A 27,520-nucleotide genomic window follows, 5' to 3' on the forward strand; every position below is an offset into this window, starting at 1 on the left:
GTAACAGAAAATATAAGCTTGACAAAAAAATGGCCATTTGATTGATATTGTGATTCATATCGATATTATCTGATATGAAAAAAAAAAAAGATTGTGATAGGATTTTTTTTCCAAATGGCCAACCCTAGTTCACCCTTGAGTCCGAGTCAATGTTTGTGTCAAATATACACAAGTGTTCACATGAATCTGATGGTCTGATCTGACCACATACTATCTGATAAATGGATGAATTTTTTTAGTGAGTTTCATCAAAAATAATACACGTTTGCTTCTGGCCAAAGAGTGGGTCAGTGAAAGGTCTGGAGGTTCCAGACTGTTGGTTGGTGAATCAAAGCTGTGTGAGGACGTCCTGCTGGACTGGAGCAGATCACCAGGAGGTTTTAGTCCAATAATCATTAGTTACAGCCACAACAGGATCTGAAACTATTACAAATATGAACATTTAGTGCAGAAAAACAAGAATTCATCCAGACTAATTATCAACTGTAAAAGAACTGGATCTTTCCTGAGGTCGAAGAAACATCATTCCTTGCTGTTGGTTCTTTTTCTACAGATCTTCATCTTCATCCTCTTCTTCATCCTCTTCTCTGTGTTTCAGTAACTCTAGTTTTGTCATGATTTCACTCTTTTCTTTCTCTAATTTTAACTTCTTTGTTTCAACATGAGTCTTTTCTCTCTGGTTTCTCTCCAGTGCTTTCTCAAACTTTTGTATTTCCTGTTGAAGTTCTTCCTTCTTCTTCTCCAGGTCTTTCATGGTGTCTTCTCTTTCTTTCTCTGTTTTATTCCTCATGTCCTCTTCTTGGAGTCTCCTCTCCACCTCCTCCTTTTGCTTTTTCAGTTCATTCAGCTGATTATCTAGGTCCTTTATGTTCTCATTCTTTCTGGAAATTGTATCTTCACTTTTCTTCTTCTCTCTTTCTATTTGCTTTAGTTTATTCTTCAGGGGTTCCAACTTTTCATCTGCTGTTTTTTCCTCTTTTTCTGCTTTCAGCTGAAGTTGTTCTTCATGATTTTCTTCCTCTTTCTGAACCTGAGCTCCTGTCTCCTCACTTCCACGTTGAACTTCAGGATCTTCTTCTTGTGTTTTGTCTTCATCTTGTTTTTTCGGAGGGTCTTTGCTGTGACTAACAGGTGGAGGTTCATCTCCTCCCATGTTTCCATCACTGTCTGCGTCACCGTTTTCCACATTACCATCACATGTGTGTCCATGTTGTTGTGTTCCAGTCTGAAGTTCTGCTCCTTCGTTCACCCTTTGTCCGTCTGTGTGGACCAGGACATGGTCTGCCTGGTTCTGGACTGTCTCCTGCTCTTCTTGTCCTTGTTGTCTCTGGTTCTGGACTGTCTCCTGCTCTTCTTGTCCATGTTGTCTCTGGTTCTGGACTGTCTCCTGCTCTTCTTGTCCTTGTTGTCTCTGGTTCTGGACTGTCTCCTGCTCTTCTTGTCCTTGTTGTCTCTGGTTCTGGACTGTCTCCTGCTCTTCTTGTCCTTGTTGTCTCTGGTTCTGGACTGTCTCCTGCTCTTCTGGTCCTTGTTGTCTCTGGTTCTGGACTGTCTCCTGCTCTTCTTGTCCTTGTTGTCTCTGGTTCTGGACTGTCTCCTGCTCTTCTTGTCCTTGTTGTCTCTGGTTCTGGACTGTCTCCTGCTCTTCTTGTCCTTGTTGTCTCTGGTTCTGGACTGTCTCCTGCTCTTCTTGTCCTTGTTGTCTCTGGTTCTGGACTGTCTCCTGCTCTTCTTGTCCTTGTTGTCTCTGGTTCTGGACTGTCTCCTGCTCTTCTTGTCCTTGTTGTCTCTGGTTCTGGACTGTCTCCTGCTCTTCTGGTCCTTGTTGTCTCTGGTTCTGGACTGTCTCCTGCTCTTCTTGTCCTTGTTGTCTCTGGTTCTGGACTGTCTCCTGCTCTTCTTGTCCTTGTTGTCTCTGGTTCTGGACTGTCTCCTGCTCTTCTTGTCCTTGTTGTCTTCTTTCCTCCTGGGTCTTCGTCCTCTCATTCTCCTCCTCCTCTGAACGTTTCCCTCCATCTGTTTCTGTTTTTAGCAGAGGAGTGTTTTCAGGACTCTCACAGTCATTCTTCTCTTCTCCTTTCTGTGATTCCACATCCCCCTGGTTCTTCTTCTCTGTCACCAAAAAAAAAAAAAGAGTTCAAATTAGGGATGTAAACAATTAATCGACTAATGATTAATTGTTGATAAGAATTTGCTTGATTAAATCATTAATTGTCAGTTAATTGCCCTTGTCCACAACTGTCTGAAGGCTGCTGGTTTGTCTGTGCTGCGACGCCGCGGCTGGGATAGCCGGTCATTGAACCAGATCATGGTGTTGATGAGTTAGAATGACTTTATGGACATGGAGGACCAAACACAGACCGACCGTCTGTTTGTAGGAGCGGTGCACCTGCGACTAAGGTAGGGAAAAGATACATGAGCGAAAAGTTTCACTTTCACTTCTGCAGGGGCACGGACTGCACCGCCCCCCATAGTATCATAAGTAGGACAGAAAGTGACGCGCGCACGCATGTGGCTACCAACCAACATGCACGCATCCCCTGTGAGTAGCCCCCCCACCGACGAAACACACGCGCATGCACCCCCCTCCCGCCAACGAAACGCACGCGCACACAACCCCACCTACCGACGAAACGCACGTGCGTGCACCCCCCCCATTACAGACCCCCACACCAACAGATGAATTCCACAGGAAACACTGACTGTATCCAAATGGGTCAATAAATAAGTAAGTAAATTTTATTTATAGAGCACTTTTCACAGACAGAGTCACAAAGTGCTTTATCAATTCAAATCAGAATCAAATCAAGTTTACAGAGACCCAACAGAATCCTCCAGGAGCAAACACTTGTGACTGGTGACAGTAAATCAATCATTAAGGAATATGACGTTTTTTCATGAAGTATTGAAACAATATTTAGCTTTTATTCTTATGGACCATATTGAAAGAGAAATTCAGGTTCTCAGGAAAATCGCTGCTTCTCAATTAATTGTTAATCGATTGATAAGATCAACCAACTAATGATTAATGGATTAATCGATAATTTGCATCCCTTGTTCAAATGAGTTCAAATGAGTTCAGTGCATCTGTGTGGATGTCATGTAAATAAATCTGAATGAAGTAAAGGATCCTGTTCTTTTCAAATCAATCGGTGCCAAAATAAAGGTTACCATTGTCCATTAGTGCAGAACACAGACATGCATAATGTTCACTGTCATGAAGGATTGACATCCAAGAGAAATGTGCTTTGCTTCGACATATTCAAACAATCATTTAGGACAACCAAGAAGTCCATTTGAGTAGATGTGTTTACTTTGACATTATTTACTGATAATTGTCACCGTTACTGGTGAGGGTTGGACTCCTCCAGGGCTGCCCTTTGTCACTGGTTCTGTTCAGAACTTTTATGGACAGGGTTTCTAGGCACAGCTGGGTGGTGGAGGGGGTGGAGTTCAGTGGTGGGAGGATCTGGTCTGTGCTTTTTGAGGATGATGTGGTCCTCTTAGCTTCATCAAACAGTGACCTCCAGCTCTCACTGGGGCGGTTCACAGCTGGTATGAAGATCAGGACCTCCAAGTCTGAGGCCATGGTCCTCAGACACTGAAGGAGACCATGATGGAGGAATTTACTGTTTGAACTAAATGTCATTTCAAAACACTTCATACAGTATGTTGGTATTAAAGCTGAATATTCTTGTTTCAATCACATCTTAATTGTTTCATTTAAAGCTGCAGGAGATGTTTCCTCAGATCTGTCCATCCTCAGTCATATCCTCAGTTTCATGAATCTGTCTGTCATTCCTCAGCTGAATCTCTTCCTCATGGTGAACAGTTTCTTCGTTCCATCCACCACAAACAAACCATGTGTTTACAAACAGAGCCAGGAAGGAACTCCAGCATCTGAGGAATTTTGTCGTGACGTGCATTGTGGGAAACGGAGGCTCGTACAGCCGCCTGGCAGCGACAGTACAACCATATGATATTATATGAATGAAACAAACATGACGTGGAAACGGCTGAAATGCAAAAACAGCTGGACGGAAGCAGAGCTCCAGCCGTTTCTGCATCGTGTTTGTTGCAGCTGCCGCTGCCAGGTGGAGCTCCGCTTCCTCCGTTTCTGTGCGACAAAATTCCTCAGATGCCCGAGTTCCCTCCCAGCTCTGTTTGTAAACACATGGTTTGTTTGTGGTGGAAGGAACTAAGAAACTGTTCACCATGAGGAAGAGATTCAGCTGAAGAATGACAGACAGACGAATGGATTCATGATACTGAGGGTATGACAGAGGTTTGACACATCTGAGGAAAAATTGGTGATGAAAGTCTCCTGCAGCTTTCAGATCCACTGGAGTTTTGTACACAGACGTTACAACATCTGTTTCACCATCCAAATATTTATGGACTTTGCTTTGGGAAGAATTGTGGAAGTCTTTCCTGCAATTTGGACACATGATGTGTTAAAATTTTTTTACAATCCTTAATCTGAAGTTGTATTACTTCAGTTCTCCTGTTTTCAACTTCACAATTGATTAAAAAAAAAAAATGTCCCTCCTCCCACAGAAGTCTGTAGTTCCACATCCATGGTCAGATATGGACATTTACTGAGCTGGGACAGCTTGGCTGACTGTTGACTGTTTCCATACTTACTGTTTCTCTGTTTCCATCTGTGGACAATAAAAGCCACTGCAATGAGCGACAGTATGAGAGCGATCACAGCGACCAGGAGAGGAGCAGATGAACTGGAATGACCTGTGATGGACAAACACACAACAAGAAGGTTCCAGCTTCATCCTGTACCATTGTGGAGTTGACATTTTCATTTGGTCTGACACTTCAACGTCATATGGAGACTCAGGTAAATATACACAGCACTTTGAACTGCTGTGTTCTCTGTCCACATTAGAAGCTTTCCACGTGTATGTTTAGGCCGTTCTCAGCCCCCTGTCCAACCTGAATCAATGTGTCAAATACAGAGCACTAGGCCTGGAACGGTACACCGAATTTTCGGTTCAGTACGTTTTCGGTTTTGAAAGCCACGGTTCGTATTTTGTTTTTTTTTTCGGTTTGGTACGGGAAGAAAGAGAACCCCTCAAAATATCTTCAATCCATTTATTATGAATTTTTGAACATTTCCCCCCCAATTTTTGGAGACAATAGAATATAGACAAACAGAAGCAATATAATTCTGCTGCTATAAATCAAACAGAAAATAAAAAAAAATAAAGTATTACTAAATGTCAGTTCACATTCTGCATATAAATAACAACAAAAAAATTACACGTGAAGTACAGTATGTGTGTGTGCAGGGTGTGATTTGTCAAAAACACAGAGGGGGGGATGTACTTTTTTTTGTCGGGGGGGCACAGTTATATACGTCAGGGTGTGGTCCATAACTAATTTAAGTAACACTTGCGTTAAACTAAATACTTTCAACATCCAACTCCTGGGTTTTTTTTCCTCTGTAATACAGAGAGAGAGAGAGAGAGAGAGCGAGCATATGTGTGTTTTAGAACTACTACTACCGTTCATAGGCGGCAACTGTCGTCTGTCTTTTCCCCGTCTCTTTCCTCGTTGTCTTTCACCTGAACCTGAACTGATCCAAACTGAACTGGACTGATGGTGGAGGGTCTTCAGTCTCTTCCTTCCAGGTTCACATCATATTTTTTTTTTTTTTTTTTGTTTTGTTTTTTTAACCTTATATCAGGTGCTATTTTGTATTTCAGGTCATTGTCCGCTCTTTCAATATGTCCATGTGGAACTGTGCCGTTTGGGTTCAGCTGTGGACTGAACTGAAACGGTTTGGTTCGGTATGTGGACCAAATATGTGTGTATGTTACAGGCCTAATAAACATAAATGGCATAAACAAATTTCAGCCATTATAAGTAAATGAGGAACAAAAGATTTTAAAAATACATGAAGAATTTGAACTTTGACCTACTTTTCCCAAAATGTAATCACATGTATTCTGGGTCACTGGTAATCTGTAAACCCAATTAAGTAAGAATTCAACCAGTAGTTTCACTGTTAAAATTAAATACACAAACACACAAAGAAACAAACCCAACCAAAAACAATACCCCTTGCCTCCTCTTCAGGGGGCGGGGTCATAAATGAATAAATAAAACTCATGTTTTTAAGGAACCCCATAAACCCTGAGTCACCTGGAACATGTACGTGGGTGTCTCTGGTTTGTGCGATGCCGTTCTGTGTGATTCTGCAGGTGATGTTCTGGTGTTTGTTGTCCACAGTCACTGTGCTGCTGATAGTATAGAGGTCATCAGGACCTCGGACTGTCTGTGTGTGTGGATGTCCAGCAGACAGGAGGTTTCCCTCCTCATCCAGCCACAACACCTGCGGCTCTGGATACCAGCCAGAGGAACGACACTGGAGCACCACTCCTCCGCTCTGCTGATCATCTACTGTAGTAATAACAGGTGAGGAGGCAGCACCTGATGACAGGAGAGAAAAGAAAAGAAAAGAAAAGAAAAGAAAAGAAAAGAAAAGAAAAGAGGAGGAAGAACCACAGACGCTTCTGTTATTAGAATATAGAGACACAAGAACTAGGAAGGTATTCAGTTGGACGGCTGTGTGTGAGAACATACGATTAGAGCTGAGTACTGGTAAGAATCTGGAGATACCAGACAAATCACAATACTAGGATCACCATACGATATATCATGATATATCATGATACTGTTAAAAAGGCCATTTTTTTGTTTGTTTCTTTTTTAAAATGATTATTTCCTTGAAGAATTGAATTACACCAGAAATCTGCACAAATACTAAACACATTTTTATTTGATCACAACTAGGGCTGGGTATCATGGCCAATTTCCTTAATCGATTCAATTTCGATTCATAAGGTTCTGAATCAATTAATTGCGATTCGATTTAATATTGATTGATTTAGATTCATTTAGTGATACCAAAGAACAATTTTGAGTTGTAACTTGATTTTTTGACTACTGCAGCCATGCAACACAGAATCAATACTGATATTAGAAAGGAAATAAGTCTGACATTTCATCAGTAAACAGATGAACCTGCTCTGAAATAATGAACACAAACATGTCCATGTTTAATGAACAGGACACAAACATGTCCATGTTTAATGAACAGGACACAAACATGTCCATGTTTAATGAACAGGACACAAACATGTCCATGTTTAATGAACAGGACACAAACATGTCCATGTTTAATGACCAGGACACAAACATGTCCATGTTTAATGAACAGACACAAACATGTCCATGTTACTAGATGAGTTAGAAGGATATGAGATGTTTTGGCAAAACAGAGCCAATAAAAGAGGAGGGGGCGTGGCCCTATTTGTGTTAAATGATTTGAAATGTAAGATAAATGGTGATTTGACAATTGCTATAGACAATCTGATGGAATGTGTAACGGTTGAAATTAAGATGGAAAAACACAAAAACATATTTCTTAGTTGTATTTACAGGACACCAGGGTCATGTATTGAGAAATTCAATAAGGAGATTACTAATTTATATGAAAAAAAATGTGATAAGGTGATTTTGGTTTGTGGTGACTTTAACATTGATCTATTGAAATGGAATGAACATGCAAAAACAGCAGAATTTGTAAACACTATGTTCAGTTTGAGTTTTCACCCTGTAATTACAAAACCAAGTAGAATCACATTGGAAAGCGCAACATTGATTGATAATATTTTTACAAACATTATTGATGGTGAAATAACGAGTGGTCTATTTCTGACTGACATAAGTGATCATTTGCCAGTTTTTATAGAACTGGAAATGAACAACAAATTATCTTTAACCAACTATAAGCAAAAACCTTGTTTGGTAAGAACAAAGTCACCAGAAGCAATTATGGCCTTAAAGGAGGAATTAATAAATTATGACTGGCATGAAGTTTATGTAGATGATGTTAATGAATCATATAATGCTTTCCTAGACATATTTCTGACATTGTACAATAGACATTGTCCTGTGAAAGAATATAGACAAGATCTTAAAAAGAATAAGAAACCATGGTTAACTAAGGGATTGGAAAGGGCTTGTAAGAAGAAAAACAGTCTTTATAGGGAATTCCTGAAGCACAGAACGAAAGAAAAAGAGAATAAATATAAAAGATACAAAAATAGATTGACAGCAATTATAAGAACACATAAAAAAGCCTATTATGATCAGTTGTTAGAAATACACAAAAATGATATTAAAGGTACTTGGAAAGTGTTAAATGATATGATTAAAAAAAGTAATAAAAAGAATTTTGCTACATATGTTGTTAAAACTGGTGACACTGTGGTGGAAAATACAGAGGACATCGTGAATATATTTAATGATTTTTTTGTTAATGTCGGTCCTAATTTGGCAAAAGATATTAACAAGTGGGAAAAGGATGATAAAAACTTTGATTTTGCTATTGAAAACAATAATTCAATGTTTCTTGGTGGAGTTTGTGAAAGTGAAGTGTTGGAAGTGGTCAGGAAGTTTAAAAATAAAAAATCTACTGATAGAAATTCCATTGATATGTCACTCATAAAACAAGTGATAAACAGTATCCTTCAACCATTCACGTATATATGTAACAAATCATTTCAAACAGGTACTTTTCCAGAAAATATGAAAATAGCTAAAGTGATTCCGATTTATAAAAATGGTGATAAGCACATGGTGTCAAATTATAGACCGGTGTCACTGTTACCACAGTTTTCTAAAATTCTTGAGAAACTGTTTGTAAAGAGGTTAGATGACTACATACACAAATATAGGATATTAAATGATCATCAGTATGGATTTAGGAAAAACCGATCAACATCTTTAGCAGTAATGGAATTTGCAGAAAATATAGCAACAGCGGTGGATCAGAAACAACATACTGTTGGTGTTTTTATTGATTTAAGGAAAGCATTTGACACAATTGATCACTCAATATTACTCCGGAAATGTGAAATGTATGGTATAAGAGGTGTGACGCAAAACTGGTTAAAAAGTTATTTACAAAATAGGTCTCAGTATGTATCAATTGGAAATACAAATTCACAACTTAGAAACGTAACATGTGGGGTCCCACAAGGTTCAGTTCTGGGACCCAAGTTATTTATACTTTATCTAAATGATATTTTTATGGCATCTAGTAAGTTAAAATTTACAATATTTGCAGATGATACTAATTTGCTTTATTCGGGAGTAAATATGAAACAAATATTAGAAATTGTGGAAAAGGAATTGAGCAAGTTAAAAAAATGGTTTGATGTAAATAAGTTGTCACTTAATGAAGATAAAACAAAATTTATGGTTTTTGGTGGTGCTAGGGGAAATGATGAAATAAAACTGAAAATTAATGAAATTGAAATTGAAAGGGTGTATGAAACAAAATTTTTGGGAGTGATTATTGACCATAAACTCTGTTGGAAACCACAAATAGAATATATCAAACGCAAAATGTCCAAAGCTGTTGCGATTCTTTATAAAACTCGAGACTTGTTAAGCAAAAAATGTTTGCATATGTTGTATTGTTCACTTGTAATGCCATATATGTCATATTGTGTGGAAATATGGGGCAATGTGTATAAGACTAATTTAGACCCAATAATTAAACTCCAAAAAAAAGCTATTAGAGTCATAAACAAAGCTGGTTATCTCCAATCAAGTAATCCACTTTTTGTAGAATCTGGTTTGCTAAAATTTCTTGACATTGTATATTTAAAACAATGGAATTTATGTTTCACGTTAAAAGTAAAAACCTTCCTTTTTGTATTCAGAAAATCTTTAAGTTAAGAAAGGACATTATAATTTAAGAGGGATGTTTGTGTTTGAAAAGTGTAAAGTAAGAACAAACGTTAAATATCACAGTGTTTCAGTTATTGGTGTCAAACTATGGAACGAATTGAAGGATGAAGTGAAATTGTGTAGCTCACTGTTGAGTTTCAAAAAGAATTTAATTGGTCAAATTATGAAGGGCTATGAGAGTAATATGTTTACAAAATAACTTATTACACTGAATGTAGTATAATTTAAGTTTAAGTATTTATCTGTTACAACTTAAGGTGTGGACAATGGACTAAGGGTGTAAATAGGAGAAGCAGAAATAAGCCTCCGGCTTCAGCTTCTTCCTTTTTCAGTTACAAAATGTGTTAATTTTATGCTTGTTTGTTTCTTTTTTAATATGTAGGTGTTTTGTTTTGTTGTCTTTTTTATATGTGTGTGTTTTGTATCTTGTATTTAACTGAAATAAACATTCATTCATTCATTCATTCATTCATTCATTCATTCATTCATTTCTACTGTGGATCAGAACAGACTTCTTCTTCATCTTTATTCTGTTTTATTCCTGCTGCTTCCAGCCTGAAGGCTCATTACTGTCACCCTGGGGCACTGACACCAGTTTGCCTCCCCCTGAAACAGACCCATGTTGGACCCTTAGTACAAGAAAGTCACTGGAGGGGGAGGGTGGGCGGAGCTTCATGATTTCGGCTTTACTATTCCTCTAACTCCGCACTCAGCCACAGGTGATCCAAGTTAATATTTCTAAAACAACTGGTTTCCATGACCCGCCTCCACTGGCCAGTTCATCTGCACTGCAGGTTCCAGTTTGAGGAGGGGAGGACCTCCCACTGAGGGGTTTTCCCCACCCTTCCTCCTGCGCCAGAACCGTCGCGAGCACGACCAAGATGCCCCGTCTCTGCAAGGGGCTGGTGAGATGGAGCCGGCTGCGCTTCCACGTCGGCGGTTTCCGGGTCATTTACTTGCGGTCCTGTTCTGAAAAATTGATCTCATCCACCATTAATCGATTTCGCAAAATTAAAAACAAATCGATCCAAAATCAAATAAATCTTTTTTTTTTACCCAGCTCTAATCACAACAGGATCTAATGTTCTATCACAAAATGTTCCTGTGTTCAAACTGAAATTCTGTTTAACAGACATTACAGTTTCAGATCCTGTTCATATTCTATTAGTTAGTCCTCTGCTGGTACACAGTGTTTTTCTGCCATCAGAGTGCGTGTGCGACTGTGGTGACGGGAGCATAAAAAGAATCGACAGACGTCAGTGAAAAATGTTTAGTGTTGGTCAGTTGGTGAAGAAAGTTCTCTGAAGGTGTCAGTTTGGGATGTAGGGGTTTATTTACAAGGAGCTTTTTCACAGTTTTTCCCTTTTTTTTAGTAAATAATCAATGAATCATCTAGAACAGTGGTCCCCAACCTTTATTGTTCTACGGACCAGTTTCATGCATGAAAATGTTCCACAGACTGGGTAGAGGTGGTCCAATAACAAAAACCTCTGTCAGTTCAGAGTATGTGATCTGAAACACTTACACTGGATATCAGGCAATTACAATGATTCTACAGCAGGGCTCTCAAACTAATTTTCTTTCAGGTTCACATTGATCCTGATTTGATCTGCAGTGGGTCGGACCAGTAAAATAATAACAGAATAACCTAGAAATAATGACAACTCCAATTTTGTGTCTTTGTTTTAGTGAAAAAAAAAACATTAAATTATGAAAATACTTACTTTTATAAACTATCCAAACAAAGAAGATGTGAACTAGAAAAGCACTAAGAGTGCAGACCTCCACCAAGGCAGATCACTCCCCCTCCCCGATCAGATCACCACCAAAATATAATCATTTGTTCCTTGTGCCAGTATCAACATTTCCTAAAATTTTTATCCAAATCCATCCATAACTTTTTCAGTTATCTTGCACATGGACAGACAGAAAAGCAAACCAACACCGGCAAAAACATAACCTCCTTGGCGGAGGTAATAACCTGAAAAAAAAAAAAAAAAGGAAATTTCTCAGGAAAATCAGTGCAATTTTACCATTATTCTGCCTCCACTTCTCATTAGTCCATGTGCATTCTGGATCAGATCTACAAAGACACTGAACACTGGGAACAGGAACCCTTCTACAGACTGTACCCTTCTGTAGTCTGTGACCCTTCAGTCTGTGACCCTTCTACAGACTGTGACCCTTCTACAGACTGTGACCCTTCTACAGACTGTGACCCTTCAGTCTGTGATCCTTCTACAGTCTGTGACCCTTCTACAGTCTGTGACCCTTCTACAGACTGTGACCCTTCAGTCTGTGATCCTTCTGCAGTCTGTGACCCTTCTACAGACTGTGACCCTTCTACAGTCTGTGACCCTTCTACAGTCTGTGACCCTTCTACAGACTGTGACCCTTCAGTCTGTGATCCTTCTGCAGTCTGTGACCCTTCTACAGACTGTGACCCTTCTACAGACTGTGATCCTTCTACAGTCTGTGACCCTTCTACAGTCTGTGACCCTTCTACAGACTGTGACCCTTCAGTCTGTGACCCTTCTGCAGTCTGTGACCCTTCTGCAGTCTGTGACCCTTCTGCAGACTGTGACCCTTCTACAGTCTGTGATCCTTCTACAGACTGTGACCCTTCTAAAGACTGTGACCCTTCTAAAGACTGTGACCCTTCTACAGTCTGTGATCCTTCTACAGACTGTGACCCTTCTACAGACTGTGATCCTTCTACAGACTGTGACCCTTCTACAGTCTGTGATCCTTCAACAGTCTGTGACCCTTCTACAGACTGTGATCCTTCTACAGACTGTGACCCTTCTAAAGACTGTGACCCTTCTACAGTCTGTGATCCTTCTACAGACTGTGACCCTTCTACAGACTGTGATCCTTCTACAGACTGTGACCCTTCTACAGACTGTGATCCTTCTACAGTCTGTGACCCTTCTACAGACTGTGACCCTTCTACAGACTGTGACCCTTCTACAGTCTGTGACCCTTCTACAGTCTGTACCCTTCTACAGTCTGTGACCCTTCTACAGTCTGTACCCTTCTACAGACTGTGATCCTTCTACAGACTGTGACCCTTCGGTCTGTGACCCTTCTACAGTCTGTGACCCTTCTGCAGTCTGTGACCCCTCTACAGTCTGTGACCCTTCTACAGTTTGTGACCCTTCAGTCTGTGACCCTTCTACAGACTGTGACCCTTCAGTCTGTGACCCTTCTACAGTCTGTGACCCTTCTGCGGTCTGTGACCCTTCTACAGTCTGTGACCCTTCTACAGACTGTGATCCTTCTACAGTCTGTGACCCTTCTACAGTCTGTGACCCTTCTACAGTCTGTGACCCTTCTGCAGTCTGTGACCCTTCTACAGTCTGTGACCCTTCAGTCTGTGATCCTTCTACAGACTGTGACCCTTCAGTCTGTGACCCTTCAGTCTGTGACCCTTCTGCGGTCTGTGACCCTTCTGCGGTCTGTGACCCTTCTACAGTCTGTGACCCTTCTGCAGTCTGTGACCCTTCTACAGACTGTGACCCTTCTACAGACTGTGACCCTTCAGTCTGTGACCCTTCAGTCTGTGACCCTTCTGCGGTCTGTGACCCTTCTACAGTCTGTGACCCTTCTGCAGTCTGTGACCCTTCTACAGTCTGTGATCCTTCTACAGACTGTGACCCTTCAGTCTGTGACCCTTCAGTCTGTGACCCTTCTGCAGTCTGTGACCCTTCTACAGTCTGTGACCCTTCAGTCTGTGATCCTTCTACAGTCTGTGACCCTTCTACAGTCTGTGACCCTTCTACAGTCTGTGATCCTTCTACAGTCTGTGACCCTTCTACAGTCTGTGATCCTTCTACAGTCTGTGATCCTTCTACAGTCTGTGACCCTTCTACAGTCTGTGATCCTTCTACAGTCTGTGATCCTTCTACAGTCTGTGACCCTTCTACAGTCTGTGACCCTTCAGTCTGTGACCCTTCTACAGTCTGTGACCCTTCTACAGACTGTGACCCTTCAGTCTGTGACCCTTCTACAGACTGTGACCCTTCTACAGACTGTGACCCTTCTACAGACTGTGACCCTTCAGTCTGTGACCCTTCTGCGGTCTGTGACCCTTCTACAGACTGTGATCCTTCTACAGACTGTGACCCTTCAGTCTGTGACCCTTCTGCAGCCTCATCATTTCCTCGTTTCTTCCCAAAAAATGTTCTCCAGTGAATTTTGTTTGTGGTTCATTTCTTTAGTTTGTGTTTCTACTGATTCATGAAACGACAACAGAGTCAAGAGCAGTTGAGGTGACGACGGAAACGGTCGCTTTTCAAAATAAAATCTCCACAAGACTAATGGAAAAAATTGCTTTAATATTAACCACAATTTTTTTTTCTTTGCAGCCCGGTACCAAATGATCCACGGACCGGGGGCTGGGGACCCCTGATCTTGGAAATAACCCTGTTCTTTACTGGACTTGTGTGTATCATTTGTTCCTGTGCCATTTAGTCTGTAATAGGGATGGAACCATATGAAAATTTCATATCACAGTTATTGTGACCACAATTATCACAGTTATCATTATTATCGCGGTATTGTTGAAATTGTGCTCAGAATGTTCAAAAAGTACTAATACACACACTGAAATAATTTAACCAAGTTGTATTTTGAAAAAAACAACAACATAAAATTGGTACAATGTTCCTTCTGTGTCAGAAACATTCCAATATTAACCCTTAGTGGTCTGAGTCTATTTTGTCTGTTTTTCAGTCCTTTTGATTTTGCCTTTATATACTATATAAACAAATGTTTACTATACCCATGTTTGGGATCTGTTTTTTCAGCACAACTTCATCTGTATCATCTGTCTGTTATTTTTTCACTTTAACCTACTATAAAAACACAAAAGGACAAAAAACGCAAAAATATATAAAATCTGATTTGAAAAATGTATATACAGGGGTTGGACAAAATAATGGAAACACCTTAAAACATCAACAAAATATAATTTCATATGGTGTAGGTCCGCCTTTTGCGGCAGTTACAGCCTCAATTCTCCGAGGTATTGATTCATACAACTTGTGAATTGTTTCCAAAGGAATTTTAAGCCATTCTTCAGTTAGAATACCCTCCAACTCTTTTAGAGACGATGGCGGTGGAAATCAACGTCTTACTTGAATCTCTAAAACTGACCATAAATGCTCAATAATGTTGAGGTCTGGGGACTGTGCCGGCCATATGAGATGCTCAACTTCATTCGAATGTTCCTCATGCCATTCTTTAACTATTCTAGCTGTATGGATTGGGGCATTATCATCTTGAGGTGAAGGTGTTTCCATTATTTTGTCCAACCCCTGTAATTTATTGCATAAATAACACACAGATGCTTAATGAACCTTTTCATAGACTTTAAAAGTGAATATTGGTTCCAAATATTAGGTATAGAAAATTAAAATTGTAATAAATTAAAGCTATACTCTAATATTTGACATAAAAGCAGATCTTTACATAGGGTTTTTTCCCCTAAAAGTGCAGTAATCAAACACGGTTATCATGATAATTAGAATTTAAATGGTAATACTAACCGTCTGTGATTTTACTGCAGTTTATCGTTATACCAGTAACTGTTACATCCCTAGTCTGTCCACGTTACAAATTCCAGAAATAAACTCACCTACAACCAGCTGAACTTTAGAGTCTCTCAGTTGTGGAATAAAACATCTGTACGTCCCCTCATCAGACAGCCTTACTGAGGACAGCCTCAGCGAAGCGTCTCCCAGCTTCAGTTTCTCAGGGGACACTGATGTTCTGTTGGTGTAGGATGGATTTTTTTTACTTTCCAGTTCTATACCGTCACGCCACACCAGGACGAAGCGAGGGTCCAGGTCTGATCTGGTCCATTCCACCGTCAGCTGTGAAGCATCAGCAGCAGGATCGAGGTGACATGGCAGAGTTACACTGTGTCCAACCAGTGATACCAAGGGTTCAGAAGGACTGGACACCTGACCCTGACCTGAGGACCAAAACAGCAGAGGAAGAGTTTTCTGGAGAACACACTGAATGTACTTCTGTTCAGAACAAAACTTCACATCTTGATGTAATAGAACCAATTAAGGTTTAAGAAGTATGAGTTTCACAGAACTGATTTTACAACACCAACACATTTTATTCTCTAGAATAAAGTTGTAAATTAATCACACATATACAGACAAAATAAGAGAAAAACTAAGGTAAGTTTAAAAAAAAAAAAAAAGTCGTAAGGTCATAAATTTGTTGGAACAAAATATAATATGTACAAATAAGGGATATTCTCTTAGAACAGGGCTGTCAAACTCATGTTAGTTCAGTTCCACATTCAGCTACATTTGATCTGCAGTGGGCTGAACCAGTAAAATAATAACAGAATAATATAGAAATAATGTCAACACTAAACTTTTCTCTGTTTTAGAATGAAAAAAGTAATGAAAAATAAGTATAATTTTAACAATATTCTGCCTCAGTTTATCATTTACACATGTACATTATAAGTTACAGATCACAGTGGATCTACAAACACACAAAACATTTAATAACAGGCAGAATATTATTAAAATTGTACTTAAGATATTTCAGGTTATTCATATTTGTTCAGGTTATTCAGATATTTTTGCAAAATTATACTTTGTTTAAGTGTAAATACATGAAAACATTTACAAAGAGAAAAATCTGGAGTATTTATAGGTTATTATGACCCACTTGAGATTGAATTGGTCTGAATGTGGAACCTGAACTAAAAGGATTGTTTATATCTTCAGTGTAATTTTTGCATTTCACAAATTCAACCCAGGGCCGGACTGGACGCTTTGGTGGACCGGATTTGGCCCCCGGGCCACATGTTTGACACCTGTGTCTTAGATTATTAACTAAATTTTCTGAGAAAGAACCCACATCAAATTTATGAGGAAAAAAAGGAATATGTTTGATCTTTATAAATTCATAGATTTCCAGGACAAATTTTATTATTATTTTTTTTAAATTAGACAAAACTCAGATATTCTCTGATCCTGGGGAAAAACTAACAAACATATGGGAAAAAAAAGGATATTCTCTGACAGTTCAGTTGTACATTTTCCAATAAAAGTCACATTTTTTGTAGAAAAAAAGGACATTGTTTGAAATTCAGTAGATTCACTATTTTAAAGCTCAAAAAATGTTCCTTATACATCCTCCTGAGACCCAGAAATGTGTGTGTCCTCTGTAGTGGACAAGAGTTTCACAGCTTGACTTTAAAAAAAAAAATTACCTAATGTTCAGTGAAAAGGACATATTGAACAAATAAATAAAAAATGTATCTGAAAAAACTGTTGCATCACGCTGTTTCCAGTTAAGGTAATTATTGAATGTAAAATGGTGAAAATGTTGACTTACTGGGTGTCAGGAGGATATAAAAACACCTCTAACTCTGTCTTTTGTCATTCTCTGACCTTCTAAAGTGGCTTTTCCATCGACCCTCAAATTGCCTGAATATAACTTGTGCATAAAAATGTGCCTGATAGAAAAACGACAATTTTCACCAAAACTCTTGTTTGTCGATGAAAAGTTTTTGCGCCCGTTAGAGGTGCTTTTTTGACCGTATCGAAAATGGTAAATCATGCAAAACTGCAATGGAAAGATCTTTTTGGAAAACTATAGAGTCACATGAGCAAAAAACCAGGATACTGACAGATGTTACAAAAGTGAAGAAGAGTTTGAAAACAAACCTTCATTTTTTAATTTTGTACGGGATAGAGGGGGAACGAACATTCTAGATTCAAAACAGAGATTTATGTTCATTGACATTAGGGGTTTACAAAAGGTCGATTCTGCGATATTTCATTTCATAATACTGTATCGATATTAAAAAGTACTGTATCAATATTTTTAGGTATTTATTCAAATGAAAAAATGGCAGAGGTTCTTTTTTTTTTTTTCTTTATTGTTTATATTTTATTTATTATTATTTAACACTGTTTTATTAAATAATGGTTCTTTGAATCATGCTAAAAGCACTTTTTATTGTCTGAGAGGCAGATGGGAGTTCCTTTGGAAACTAGGAGAATTAGAAACATTCTGTGATATAACATTAGATCCTGTTGGGATCAAATAAAAATGTGTTTAGTATTTGTACATATTTTGAGTGTTTATACTTCTCCTTCTTTAATAATAGAACATTGTGTTGGAATGCAGCTGTCACAGTAATGGAATGAATGTCATACATGCAGATTAGGGCTGTGTATCGGCAAGAATCTGGCAATACCATACAAATCACAATACTAGGATCACAATACGATGTATCACGATATATCATGATACTGTTAAAAAGGCAATTTTTTGTTTCTTTTTTAAAAATGATGATTTCCTGAAAGAATTGAATTACAGCATAAATCTGCCCAAATCCTAAACACATTTGTATTTGATCCCAACAGGATCTAATGTTCTATCACCAAATGTTCCAAATGTAACTGTGTTCAAACTGAAATTCTGTTTTACACACATTCCAGTTTCAGATCCTGTTCAAATGTTCAGATTCTATTAGTTCACAACTAACATCAGAACAGGATTGGAGTTCAATCCCAACAAAGGAACTCCCATCTGCCTCTCAGACAGTAAAAAGTGCTTTTAGGATGCTTCAAATAACCATTATTTAATAAAAGAGTGTTAAATAATCCTACTATACAACGCATGTTCTATGTCCATCCGATTGACGTTGCAGCACAGGAGGCGTTTGAACTGATTTTCCTCAGCCTTCACAGGCCCCATCGACACCAAACTGCCCAAATGAATACATACATTACCAGACTGTCTACTAGGCACAATTTTATGTCCGTATTCAAATGTTGTGAGGTACGCTGGGAGATTTTAGCCACTCATGCTATCGTACAATGGCACCACAGGTACAATGCCGCTAGTAATAAATAGAACATAAACAATAAAGAAAAACAAAAAACAAATGAACCTCCACAGTATCTGCATTTGAATAAATACCTAAAATATCCATACAGTACTTTTTAATATCGATACAGTATTGTGAAATGAAATATCACGATATATTGCAGAACTGATATTTTCTAACAGCCCTAATGCAGACAGGCTGATTTCACAGGAAACTGCAGTGGTCTCTTCATTTTTCCACAGCTGTAGATGTAATTAGTGTCAGTTTTCAGTGGTGGTTTGGTTCAGTTGTCTCTGCTTATACAGTCAAACCAAATTAAAAGAAACAGACAAACAAACAAACAGCAGAGCTAACTCTGCTCTAATATGCCATCATACATGTATGTCACTTACCTGTACACAGATGAATTAATGCAGGGAAAAGCACAGTGTAGGACAGGACAGTGAAGGCACCACAGCTGAAGTTATTAAAATGTCTGAGCATCATGTGAAGCATCCTGGAATGAAGCAAACACAAACAACTAGATTTCAGTACGAGGACAAGTCTAACAGGCACTTATATAAATATAAAATATACACAATCCAACTATTTCAAAGACATTCATGGGTACTGAGAATAAAAGAGTAAAAGATTATGCATCCAGATACTGTTGGATTAATTTGACTGGTGACTGAAAAACATGGAAAACTGTAGATTTGGAGGGACAGTTTAGAACTGGTTCAAAAGTTACGAAGAAAACAGAAGAAGAACAGAACCAGCAGAACCGACCCATGAAGATGGAATACACTAAACAGCAGGTTGTCCCTTTGGATGGAAATGTGAGAGAAAACAGGCAGAACAGCTGTTTACAGTTGTTTTGTTGAAACTGTTGAAGGTGTTTAATAAATGCCTTAAGTGCATATGTATTCCCTTCTTTCTTGAGTCTGTTTGCTCATGTAAAATGAAACACGATTAATATAGATTAAAAATGAATATTTAATCATGATTCATCAAAATTAATCCACAGCAACCCTTTGATTAATCTGATTACAAATTTTAATTGCTTATAATTGCTCAAATTATCTCATTATAAGCACCTATATTCGTCCTTGTGGCAAAATCCTATAATTTGTCGGTAAAAACCCAATCTACTGGAAGAGTTGGCACAACCATGGAATATGTCCACTGGATAATCTGTATGAAGGTGAAGTGTTTATGTCCTATAATGACCGACTGAGTAAATATAAACTAAAAGGAAAAGAACATTTGTGGGAATATCCTCAGATCAGGAACTGTCTCATGTGCCTACACCATATTCTGGAGTCTTTGGTTTGACCACCTCACCATCACAGAGCCTCAGGATTTTATAGAAGAATGAACTACACACTCAGTTCTGATCTGAACAATTTGAAGGTTTTATGGAAAAAAGACACTGGGGTTGTTTTTGGGAATGAGGAATGGAGGAAAATAATTTCACAATGTGGAAAATTTTAAGGGAAGGTAAAGACAAATGTACACAATATCAGAGATTACAAAGGTATTATTGGACTCCTGTCAGACTGAACAGATGAGGTCTGAAGAAGAACTGACTGTGTTGGAAATGTTAAAATGATCATGGTACTCTGATCCAGTGTCTGTGGGAATGTCCAGTCATCAAAGGTTTCTGGATGGTTGTAGTTCATACTCTAAAGAACTGGTTGGACAGAAGCGTCCCAGTCTGTCCAAGGCTGTGTTTACTGGGAAAAGGACCGACAGCTAACGTATCAAACAGAACATTTTCTGTTATGGTTGGGGTCTCAGTGGCAGTTAGGATTATTCTTAAACACTGGAAAACCCCTAAAGCCCCACAGTTAAACGAATGAGTAAACATGATGAAACAGACTGAATATGAGTGTGTGCTTCAGAAGGTTAACAGTAGGGATGGAACCACAGCAGCAGTCTGGAACCATTCTGATCTGACAGAACTATGACCGACAGTCAGCAGGACCACAGCTCAACTACGAACCTCTAGGATTTATTTATCTATTTATTCATCTATTCAATCTGTGTATCATTCATTCATTTGTTTTTCAATTTAAAAACAAAAAAACTCGTTTTTTTGTTTTACATTTTCAAAACCAGAATGAAAACTGATAACGGTTTGTTTTTTCATTTCACGACATTGTACTCAAACAGAAAATGGAAAAAACGGATACGACCGTTTCATCCAATTTTGCAGATTTCAATATAGTTCACTTGTCTGACCTGGAAGGGAAGTTACTAGGGAAAAAATAAACAAACGGAATCATGGCCGGACTGGAGGAATATTTTGCTATAATTGAGCAGCTGTTTGATATGTATGGAAGCGTACTGCATTCACACAAAAAAATTAATTTTTCTGAATTGATTAATTCAGAAAAACAGAGCCAAATTTAAATTTTTTCAGAAAACAGTATCTTGTTAATTCGGAAAATTCCGTTTGTTTATTTTTTCCCTAGTAATGACTACTTCCAGGTCAGACAACTGAACTTTATTGAAAATAGCAAAATCAGATGAAACGGTCATTATCTGTTTTATCCATTTTTCATTTGAGCACAAAATGGGGAAATGGAAAAACAAACCGTTACCAGTTTTTCATTGTGGTTTTGAAAATGAAAAACAAAAACAAAAAAAAGTGGGTTTTTTTGTGTTTTTTATTTTTGGTTTTAAATTGAAAAATGAATTCTATTTCATTCATTCTATTTATTTATCTATTTTATTTTATTTTATTTTATTTTTTCATTTTGGGAACTTCCACGCTTTGCAGCATTTTTGATACTTTTCATGTATGTATAGAAGCCCTCTTTGCTAACATTAAGCAACATTGTATGATTGTCGTGTACCAAGTGAAAACTCTAATAAAAACTTGAATTATATATATATATATATATATATATATATATATATATATATATATATATATATATATATATATATATATATATATATATATATATATATATATATATATATATATATGAATATAAAAATTGCTTGACAGCACTAATATATATAATTTTTTTCCCGTACTTGACACCATGTATTGTGTAGCTTAATCTGTAAAGTAAGCAGCCATTCATTAGTTTTGCTTCTGCCTGAGCCTTTTTCAGTCACACTGTTTTATTTTTCTCTTCTTCTGTTGTTTTGAAGTGCATCCATGACTGAAAATGAACTAAGCTAACATAAAACTAATATAGACACAGTTTGACTGCAGTTCCGCATTCACTACATTCCTTCATTGTACTCTTTTACTCATCCATGCTTCTACACTGATGAACACTGAGCACTTTGTGTCTGGACACTCGATCCAGGACCTGCTGAACAGGTTCAGTGTGTGTTTTTGTTTTAATGCCAAATGCATTTACTCTGTCTGCAAAACAAATCTACCCACGGGTAGAAATAAAGTCACCCTCAAACTTGTTCTGTACTTTAACACAACTCTGAGCTACTTGTACTTTACTTGAGTAATTCTAAACCTGCAGCTGATACTTTCAATTCAATACTTTATTGTAATTGTGTAAAAGAACACAATCAGATTAAAGTTCAAGCATCTTCAGGCAGACATAGCAATGCAATACAAAAACCAAATTCAAGTGCACCTCTAGTTAATAATGTATTTACATATTTTAGGCCTTTGTGGGGTTCATTTTATATTGATTATATCTTTATTTATTTTTATATACAAGTGATACTGAAATAGTGTAAAACAATTCTATAAAATAGAGTTCTTAAAATTAAAAAAATGAGCCTATTTGAGAAATGAGGTGAAACTTTAATTTTTGACACTGATGTTCACTTTTACTTGATCGGACCCTCATTCATTTCATTTTTGGTGGATTGTGGCTAAATATTCTGACTCAACTGCGCCCTCTGTTTGAACAAATGCAGTATTACAGTGTCACATTTTTAACCTGTAATCACTGAGGTAAAAAAAAAAAAAAACATGGATCAGAGTCATGTTTTACTGCTGTCTGAGGAAATGACTGTATAGACCACAGGTGTCAAACATGCGGCCTGGGGGCCAAATCCAGCCCCCCAAAGGGTCCAGTCCGGCCCTGGGGAGGAATTTGTAAAACGTAAAAATTACACTAAGATATGAACAATCCTTTTAGTTCAGGTTCCACATTCAGTCTGATTTGATCTGCAGTGGACAGGACCAGTCAAATACTATCAGAATAACATAGAAATAATGACAAATGACAATGTTTCTGTTTGTAAATGGAAATATTTTCATGTATTTACACTAAAACAAAGTATAATTTCACAAAAAATGTGAATAACCTGAACAAATATGAACAACCTGAAATGTTTTAAAAGAAATAAGTACAATTTTAACAATATTCTGTCTGTTATTAAATGTTTTGTGTGTTTGTAGATCCACTGTGATCTGTAAGTTATAATGTACATGTGGAAATGATAAACTGAAGCAGAATATTGTTAAAATTACTTATTTTTTCAGTTTGTTCGTTATTCACATCTTCTGAAAGGACAGTTTGTAAATGTAAACCTTTTCATAATGTAATTTTACTTTTTTCGTTCTAAAACATAGAGAAAAGTTTAAAGTTGACATTTTTATATATATTATTATGTTATTATTTTACTGGTTCGGTCCACTGCAGATATAATTTAGCTGAATGTGGAACTGAACTGAGATGAGTTTGACAGCCCTGGACTAGAATAACCACTTTCCTTTACCTTTTACATCAAATGTTTTGCTTTATTTTGTGTGTTTGTTTGTTTTTCATTTCATTTCTTTCGTTCATGGTTGTGCATTTCATCAGCAGACATTCAATAATCATCAGGTGAACAAACATGTACACACCCATACTCGAAAAGGAGCAGGAGGAAGATAATCTGATATTTCCTGTCCCCTTCTAAATAATAATAGCCTTAATGGTTAGCCATACACAACTAGCTCTAAAGTCCTACTGTATAAAGCAGGGTTCTCAAACTCCTGTTCTTTTAGGTTCCACATTCAGTCTGATTTGATCTGCAGTGGACCAGACCAGTCAAATAAGAACAGAAGAACCTATAAATAATGACAACTACACATTTTTGTCTTTGTTTTAGTGCTAAAAACCCCATCAAATTATGAAAATACTTACTTTTATAAATTATCCAAACAAGGGCGTCCCATTTTTGGGACTTCTTTTCCGATCCAGCTCTTAATTTGACCAGTTAATCTCTTATATATCAGTAACTCCCAAAAAAAAAATTTGGCCCAATACATACAGTTTTAGACCCGCCCCCCCCCCCCACCTCCATCTTTAGGGTGTCCATCAGCCCAGTGCACAAAACCCATTTTTCAGTGGAAAATCCTGCATTTGTGGGTTAGTTCTGCCAGATCTGCTCATGCAAATGTCATATTAGAGGTTTTGGGGGATGGAACTGTCGTTTATGAAGGTCTGAAATCATGTACAGGTCAAAGGTCACATGATTTTAGACAAGGTCAAGGTCATGTGACACTGAAAAATGGGTCCAATCCCAGGTTTTTTCAGATTTCTTTCTGTCCTCGTCTGATTTCACAGATCTGCACTCAGAACATCTGATCCTACAGTACCCATCTGGTACCCTCCATCTGATCCTACAGTACCCATCTGGTACCCTCCATCTGATCCTACAGTACCCATCTGGTACCTTCCATCTGATCCTACAGTACCCATCTGGTACCTTCCATCTGATCCTACAGTACCCATCTGGTACCCTCCCTTTTCTGCACTTCAGCACGTACCCACAAATGCATGATTTTCCACTGAAAAATGGGTTTTCTGCACTGGGCTGACCGGCACCCTAACGATGGCGGTGGGGGGTGGGGGGGGGTGTCGAAAACTTTACGGATTGGGCTGAAATTTTTGGGGGGAGTTACTAATATATAAGAGATTAACTGGTCAAATTAAGAGCTGGATCAGAAAAGAAGTCCCAAAAATGAGACACCCTAAGGAAGAACTTTTTAAATGTTTCTTCTTCAATAGCTCTGCCCACAAAGAGGGAGGAGCTTCCATACTCACAGACCATGACAAGGACACCTCCCCCTTCCTACGACAACTCTCCGTTTATACAAAAATACTTTTGCAATTGAAGTAGGAACTTTTTAAATATTTCTTTTTGAATAGCTCCGCCCATAAAAGGGGAGGAGCCTCCATACTCACAGACCATGACAAGGACACCTCCCCCTTCCTACTACAACTCTCCGTTTAGGGAAATATACTTCTGCTACTGATGGAGGAACTATTTAAATATTTCTTTTTTGTCGTGGTCTGTGAATATGGAAGCTCCTCCCCCTCTGTGGGCGGGGCTATTGAGCAAGAAATAATTCAAATGTCCCTCCTTCAGCAAAAGCTTATTTCCCACTCTTTGCGTTTGTGCACTTTGTAGACGGTCCCTAAGCGGTCCGTGCTCCACAGTCCTGCTACACAAACCCATGTGTTTTTGATGTAAGTAAAGGGAGTGTGGCTCATTTAGGCTGAAATGCTGTAGTAGTCTATTACCAGCAGAACCAACATCACTACAAGGGAACATGTGTGCTTTGTGCTCCTTTAGTTTGTTCACTATTAACGGCCAAAGCCCTAATCTGCCAAACTACTGCCAGCCTTACCATAGTAAGAATTACACCAGAGCAAAACAAGTCCACACATATGTCACAACATGCAAAACTAACACGAAGCAGAATGTCCAAACTTAGAACTGTTGATAGAATCTCACTGTTCTGTCTGAAGACACTTTTTAATTCTACTGACAGCATTGCACAAAGACTTTACTTTCACTTTCACTTTCATTCAGAAGATGACTATCGATAAAAAAACACAAGTTTCAGGCCAGGATTTAGAATTAAACGGACTATCTGAGGTTAAAACAGGTGAATGTGCAGCCGTTCCACATATCACATGGATTTATTGGTTATAGTTAATGATTAATTCATGGATTTGCAGACACGTATGGATACGTTTGCGTCTTCTTAAATGACCTCAAACAGCCAGCAAATAAAAACAGGCACATTATACCAGTTAGAATGTTCTGGTTTAAACACATACCTGAATTTGTACCTGTAATATCTAAAAAAAAAAAAAAAAAAAAAAACAGAAAATAACAGAAAATGAGCTAAATGTCGGTGAATGACACAAATCTAAGTTCGACGACACTTGGACTACAATAAATCTAAGAATGAAAAACAGTCCCACACTACAGTCAGTAAGTATTTAGACAACCTGGAAGCAGATATCAAGGACAGAAAAGTAGAAATAAAACAGTTTCCTACCTGTTCTGCACGGAAAGAATCTGTGACTGGAAAGGCTGTGAGTGGGCACAGTCCGACTAGAGGGATGATGGGAAATGTAGTCTTCCGGTTCAATTTGTAGTTTGATTATGAAGAAACTAGGACCTCTAAAGCGGAGGTGTCCAACTTATTTAAGTTCAGACGACACAGACAGCCCAAGATGATCTGAAGTGGACCGGACCGGACCAGTCAAACAACAGCAGAATAATAATAATAATAATAATAATAATAATAATAATAATAATAATGATGATGATGATGATGATGATGATGATGATAATGATTATAATCAGAATAATAATGATAATAATAATAATAATAATAATAATAATAATAATAATAATAATAATAATAATAACAACAACAACAACAACAATAATAATAATGATGATGATGATGATGATAATGATTATAATCAGAATAATAATGATAACAATAATAATAATAATAATAATAATAATAATAATAATAATAATAATAATAATAATGATGATGATGATAATGATAATAATAATAATAATAATAATAATAATAATAATGATAATGATAATAATAATGATGATGATGATGATGATAATGATTATAATAATAATAATAATAATAATAATAATAATAATAATAATAATGATAATGATAATAATAATGATGATGATGGTGATGATAATAATAATATTAATAAAATAAAAATATATAAATAAAAATAAATAAAATAAAAATAAATAAAAAATAAAATTGGTGGTGAACAGAATGCGGAAAAGCAACAATTGCACTTTTTTAATTTCGTTGTACCTGTACAATGACAATAAAGACATGCTATTCTATTCTATTCTGTTCTGTTCTGTTCTGTTCTGTTCTGTTCTGTTCTGTTCTATTCTATCAAAAACAGAAAACTTAAAAAAAGAAAAAAAAAAAAAAACTTTCTCAGTCCATTTTGTCATTAACTGAACATAACCCCAGTGTGTCCATCCACTGTCATTGATCCAACTCCATGGGTTTGACTGGAGAATCAATGTTGTAGAAGATGACGGTGTTTCCATGGTAACTTCAGATGCACTTATCATTTTGTTTAATTTTATTCATTTTACTTGTTTTTGTCCTTTTTGTTGCCTATTTTCTTTCTTTCTTCAATTTCCTTCAGTTTGTTGCTTGTTTTGTTCATGTTAGTTATTATTTTGTTGATTTATTATCATTCTATGGGTTAATTTGGCTGTTTTTTGTTGATTTTGTTGCTTAATTTATTCCTTTTCACTTCATTTTAGTCCATTTTTGCTCATTTTTTCCACTTATTTTTTTTTCATCATTTTGTGAATTGTTTAGTCGTTTTCGTTCATTTTATTTATTATTCATCGATATAAACCCAGTGTGTCCATCCACTGTCATTGATCCAACTCCATGGGTTTGACTGGGGAATCAGTGTTGGAGAAGTTGACGGTGTTTCCATGGCAACTACAGAGCCTCTGAACGTCCAAATATGGTCATATCTGATGACCAATGAAAAGATGACAAACTGCATTTTACACCAGTTATTTCAACATGTTCATAGGATGAGTGGTGTTAAAGTTATTAAACATTTCGTCTCAGTAGATGGTTTTGGT

The 27,520-nt window shown here is 37.4% G+C and overlaps 1 protein-coding gene across 1 annotated transcript; it reads right to left on the reverse strand.

Moving 5' to 3' along the window:
• Window positions 1-547: 547 nt before the first annotated feature.
• Window positions 548-25,953, reverse strand: LOC115438937 (butyrophilin-like protein 1). Its single transcript, XM_030162831.1, has 7 exons — window positions 25,908-25,953; window positions 19,048-19,151; window positions 15,419-15,757; window positions 6,160-6,447; window positions 4,645-4,746; window positions 1,834-2,112; window positions 548-1,260 (listed from the first exon to the last, which is right to left on the reverse strand). The coding sequence occupies exons 2-7, from the start codon at window positions 19,148-19,150 to the stop codon at window positions 548-550; spliced, it is 1,824 nt and encodes a 607-aa protein (XP_030018691.1). The 5' UTR covers window position 19,151; window positions 25,908-25,953.
• Between the last annotated feature and the right edge of the window lie 1,567 nt (window positions 25,954-27,520).

Source organism: Sphaeramia orbicularis, chromosome 18 (assembly GCF_902148855.1).
Source record: "Sphaeramia orbicularis chromosome 18, fSphaOr1.1, whole genome shotgun sequence".
NCBI lineage: Eukaryota > Metazoa > Chordata > Actinopteri > Kurtiformes > Apogonidae > Sphaeramia > Sphaeramia orbicularis.

Coding starts and splice junctions, on each gene's coding strand:
- LOC115438937 (XM_030162831.1), bottom strand. CDS start 19,150: ATGCTTCACATGATGCTCAGACATTTTAATAACTTCAGCTGTGGTGCC. Junction 6,448..15,418: donor TAAAGTTCAGCTGGTTGTAG/GTGAGTTTATTT, acceptor TCCTGTCATCAG/GTGCTGCCTCCTCACCTGTT. Junction 1,261..1,833: donor GCAGGAGACAGTCCAGAACC/AGAGACAACAAG, acceptor TGGTCCACACAG/ACGGACAAAGGGTGAACGAA.